At 40.3% G+C, this 5,710-nt stretch overlaps 1 protein-coding gene across 1 annotated transcript; it reads left to right on the top strand.

Annotated features, from left to right (window-relative positions):
• Positions 1-6: 6 nt before the first annotated feature.
• On the top strand, positions 7-2,973 carry LOC112079775 (TOX high mobility group box family member 2-like; the record flags this gene model as incomplete). The annotated part of the gene is made up of 2 exons (XM_024145620.1): positions 7-65; positions 2,743-2,973. A coding segment is annotated over exon 2 (231 nt), but the record flags the coding sequence as incomplete, so codon positions are not given.
• Positions 2,974-5,710: the final 2,737 nt, after the last annotated feature.

The raw sequence follows: 5,710 nt of genomic DNA, 5'->3' as shown, positions 1-5,710 counted from the left end.
GTAAATCAGCCACACCCTCTCCCTCGAGCTCTACACAGGAAGAGGAGATCGATTCCCACCATAAGGTACTGATGTGGCAATGCTTCTTTGATTTCGCTGAACCTAGGGAAAGTCAGGGTGTTGCTGTCGTTGGTGTTGGGTGTTGCACGGCTAAAGGAAATTGTCAAATAGTGGTTAATCTATAACTAGATTTTTTTTTCATACAGGATTGTGTTACTTGCTGTCACGTTGTTGAATTTGTGTATGTATGGCAGAATGACAGTGAATTTATTATTTATTATTCAACAAGCTAGTGTATTTCTGAGAGCCTGCGTATCTCCAATCTCATAGGTAATAAAGGACCATCTGGTGTTTTTTTTATATTGGCTTCAAATCCTAGTTCAAACTGAAAGTAATGCAGCTTTTTATTTTCCTTTTTGTTATAATTGTTTTGCTGTCTAAATTATTTCACTTGAAATGTTCCTGTAATGTGGGATTTGCTGAGAATCTGTTATCACCATGTCACCTCCTTAATTGTCACATTAAGAAAGGATCATGGAGAAACAACTTCTTACTCCCTTTCCAGTTATGTTGTGGATCATTTTGTTTAAATTCCCTTGTTGCTTTATATATGTTCACATAACTGGTATTATTGCTGTTCTCTAGGCCCTCTCCATAGCGATTAACAGAAGCTCTGTTCAATTCTTTATATTGCAGCAATGGCAACAGGGATGCGTTTGGATGTTTTGTCTGTATTCGTCTGTAATACGTCTCTATTAGATATGGGAGATAGAACTTGAGGCAACATACTGTAGTTCCAAACCAAATGACTTGAAGCAGCAGTCTTCTATACTGTGTATGTAACGATCTTCGTCTGGAGAAAGAGAGGAGGACCAAAGYGCAGCGTGGTAAGTGTTCATGATGAAACTTTAATAGAACAAACTGAACACTGAAATACAAAACAAAGAATTGAACCAACGAAAACCGAAACAGTTCCGTGTGGAACACACAGACACGGAAGACAACCACCCACGAAACCCAGGTGGAAAAAGGCTACCTAAGTATGATTCTCAATCAGAGACAACTAACGACACCTGCCTCTGATTGAGAATCATATCAGGCCAAACAAAAAAACCAACATAGAAACACAAACATAGATAACCCACCCATCTCACGCCCTGACCATACTAAAACAAAGAAATAACAAAAGAACTAAGGTCAGAACGTGACAGTGTACTGTAGTGTTCTAGACCTCTACACACCTATCAATAGATGTGTTTCTCCGCTGTGGGGTAAACAAGTTGAAAAGGACAGGAAAGGAAAGGAAAGGAAAGGAAAGGACAGGACAGGAAAGCTCGAGGGAGTTTATGTGTGCCTCAATCCCTCACAGTTCTTTCATTTGAAACAAGGACACGGGAATAAATACTCAATAAGTGACATTCATTTAATTTATGTAAATCCATACAACAGAGCATACAGAAATGACTCACCAATCAGGGCTCTTGTTGGATTTGTTTCCATTTACCTGTTGGGATTAGAAAAGAAGAACATGAATGTATAATTGAATCCGGGGTTTTCTATAGTGTTGTTGCATATTTATCAGCCTCTGTACACAAGCACACAGTGATACAACGTTAGACCAGCACATTTTCTGCAACATAATATTTTCTCCACCATACAAGCTCCCCACTGTGCATGACTGTCCATGTATGAATAAAAAACGATTACCATCAGTATATAATTCCGTTAGCCTCCAATGTATTCAACATCCACATCAAAGCTAGTAGAAACAGAGGTGATTTTGAATACATTTTGCTCCGTTGCACAAAAGTTGGAATCTATTATCTTAATGAAACTCTTTAAGAAGAATGCCGTCGGGAATGTTAGGTGAGAAATGTACAGTTTTACCTAGTCCGGGAAGAAATGTGTTTGTGTTGTTTTGATAAATCATTTTTGACAATGTAAACGACGTATTGCTGAAGAAAAAAAAAAAACAGTTTAAGTTGGAATAGATAATGGTAGTGTTATATTAGATTTGAGAGATTGAATCTCAGTTTCTGTTCATAGAGTACAGTTCAAAGCAAGAGAGTATTAGTAGTATCATACTGTAAATACATGTTCTACAAGTAAATACAATGTTCTGTGTTTGATGTGAACAGGTTTAGCTTGTTACATTGAATGTTTCTTTACTGAGAATTCTGAGTTGTTTCAATTTATTTTTTCACTGTGGATGTCTCAATTACTTGCAATGGATTTAATCAAACAGTCATTACGATGAAAATGGAGTCTAAATTAGTTTTATTTTGTTTTTCGCAGCAAAAGTTCATAAACATTATTGTCTATTAACTTAGTAAGAAGATAAGAGGTAAGTCATACTTATGCTTACACTGGCCTGGCAACTCATCTCTTGATGTTGGGGATGCAAGCTTGTTTGAGTTGTCTGGTGGGCGTTGACACGGATGAGTTGGCACACTGACCATGTTCATTTGTCTACGTGAGGCAGTGAAACGTTACCAACGGAAGGAGCTGTGCACTGAGGTGTGAAGTGAGAGGAGTGGGGAGCGTCTTGTCACTGTGTTCTGTTGCTCTCCTCAGGTAGTAGAGAGGAGAATGTACATAATGATGTCGAAAGGGAACAGTTGATACTGCGTTTCTTACCCCTGTCATACAGTATAATTCTCTTTGAGTGAGCAGTTGTCTTCTTGTTCAGTCTTCAAACAGAAAGACAGGAGACAAATGCATCGTTTTTTTATATTCTTCCAGATGACGGGCGAGAAGCGGCCTTCCTCAGAGATGATGAAGCCCAAGACCAAACCGCAGAAGAAGAAGAAGAAAAAGGACCCCAACGAGCCGTCGAAGCCCGTTTCGGCCTACGCCCTCTTCTTCAGGGACACCCAGGCGGCCATCAAGAGCTCCAACCCCAACGCCACCTTCGGGGACGTGTCCAAGATAGTGGCCTCCATGTGGGACAGTCTGGGGGAGGAGGCAAAACAGGTACACACACACACACCAATACATACACGTCTATACACACACACACTGAACACACACACCCACACACTCCGAAATTAGTGGATAAAGTTTTGCAGCTCTTTATGACATAATTGCATTCCTGATATAATAACATTAACTTTAACGGCATAACACTTTTACAAACATATATATATACAGTCGTGGCCAAAAGTTTTGAGAATGACACAAATATTAATTTTCACAGTCTGCAGCCTCAGTTTGTATGATGGCAATTTGTATATACTCCAGAATATTATGAAGAGTGATCAGATGAATGCCATGCAAATGAACTGAATCCCCCCAAAAAAATTCCACTGTATTTTAGCCCTGCCACAAAAGGACCAGCTGACATCATGTCAGTGATTATCTCGTTAACACAGGTGTGAGTGCTAACAAGGACAAGGCTGGAGATCACTCTGTCATGCTGATTGAGTTCAAATAACAGACTGGAAGCTTCAAAAGGAGGGTGGTGCTTGGAATCATTGTTTTTCCTCTGTCAATCATGGTTACCTGCAAGGAATCACATGCCGTCATCATTTGTGCGTTGCACAAAAAGGGCTTCACAGGCAAAGATATTGCTGCCAATAAGATTKCACCTAAATCAACCATTTATYGGATCATCAAGAACTTCAAGGAGAGCGGTTCAATTGTTGTGAAGACGGCTTCAGGGCACCCAAGAAAGTCCTGCAAGCGCCAGGACCGTCTCCTAAAGTTGATTCAGCTGCGGGATCAGGGCACCACCAGTACAGAGCTTGCTCAGGAATGGCAGCAGGCAGGTGTGAATACATCTGCACGCACAGTTAGGCAAAGACTTTTGGAGGATGGCCTGGTGTCAAGAAGGGCAGCAAAGAGTCCACTTTTCTCCAGGAAAAACATCAGGGACAAACTGATATACTGCAAAAGGTACAGGGATTGGACTGCTGAGGACTGGGGTAAAGTCATTTTCTCTGATGAATCCCCTTTCCGGTTGTTTGGGTCATCCAGAAAAAAGCTTGTCCGGAGAAGACAAGGTGAGTGCTACCATCAGTCCTGTGTCATGCCGACAGTAAAGCATCCTGAGACCATTCAGGTGTGGGGTTGCTTCTCAGCCAAGGGAGTGGGCTCACTCACAATTTTTCCTAAGAACACAGCCATGAATAAAGAATGGTACCAACACATCCTCCAAGAGAAACTTCTCCCAACCATCCAGGAACAGTTTGGTGACGAACAATGCCTTTTCCAGCATGATGGAGCACCTTGCCATAAGGCAAAAGTGATAACTAAGTGGCTCGGGGAACAAAACATCAATATTTTGGGTCAATGGCCAGGAAACTCCCCAGACCTTAATCCCATTTAGAACTTGTGGTCAATTCTCAAGAGGCGGGTGGACAAACAAAAACCAAAAAATTCTGACAAACTCCAAGCATTGATTATGCAAGAATGGGCTGCCATCAGTCAGGATGTGGCCCAGAAGTTAATTGACAGCATGCTAGGGAGGATTGCAGAGGTCTTGAAAAAGAAGGGTCAACACTGCAAATATTGACTCTTTGCATCAACTTCATGTAATTGTCAATAAAAGCCTTTGACACATGAAATGCTTGTAATTATACTTCAGCATTCCATAGTAACATCTGACAAAAATATCTAAAGACACTGAAGCAGCAAACTTTGTGCAAATTCATATTTGGGTCATTCTCAAAACTTTTGGCCACAACTATATATATATATATATATGATCAGCCAACACAACATAAAGGTACACAACAGAAAGGTACACAACAGAAAGGTACACAACATAAAGGTACACAACAGAAAGGTACACAACATGGCCAACCTTCACTTCAAGTGTTTCTTCCAGCCAGAACCATGGAGGCCTACAGTATATTGAAGAAACAGTGTATTTACAATAATCCCAATGTAGCTAAATGTCAGTAAACACAGTCATCTCTAGCCAACACCTCACGCGTCTGTCAGAACATACGCTCCATAGAATCTCCTGTCAATGAGAAGAAATGTTATATTCACACAGTAGTCACAGAAAACAATAGTTAAACCAACAACAAACCTTAGACAATCATCTTTGTTCTAGCCATAGAGGGTGAGGCAGAATAAAGGCTCATGTCAAAGAAAATCAATACCTCATTTGTAGTCACAAATAGTAGCACATCCATCCACCTTAAAGTGATAGTTCACTTCAAAATCAAAATGTGTCAGATGTTTCCAGACCTCGTCCATATAGCTGCATCTACGCTATCTACGCTACAGATGGTGTGGATATGGACTGCTCTCATTAATAGATCAATTTTAAGGATGATAACATCTGATGAACTTTGATTTCGGGCTGAACTGTCAACTTAATATCTCATTTATTAGGATCTGTTCATTTCAGCCCATGGGAGGGGTTTGTAGGAGAAATGAATGCTCCTAGATTGTTTCAATGCAGTCTGTTCTTAATGGCATGACAAGCAGTGAAAGGGCATCACGATTGTCATGAAAATGTCCTTATTTGCCTTGATTTGAACTTTGAACTGTGGAACACATACAGGTACAGCAACAGTTTCTTTTCCATGCATTTCATTTTAATATTTAGCACCTTTATTTACCAATAAATGGTGAATACTGTGAAACATTGCACCATACGAATTGCACCATAGATTAAAAGGGTTGGAAACAAAACAACCAAGGACTACGTACCATATGCAGAGCTCTATCTGCAAAAATATGATTCTGAGACGATTGG

Source organism: Salvelinus sp. IW2-2015, unplaced genomic scaffold (genome assembly GCF_002910315.2).
Source record: "Salvelinus sp. IW2-2015 unplaced genomic scaffold, ASM291031v2 Un_scaffold9479, whole genome shotgun sequence".
NCBI classification, from domain to species: Eukaryota; Metazoa; Chordata; class Actinopteri; order Salmoniformes; family Salmonidae; genus Salvelinus; species Salvelinus sp. IW2-2015.
Note: the sequence above shows the minus strand (reverse complement) of the source record. Positions and strands in the feature narration are given on the sequence as shown.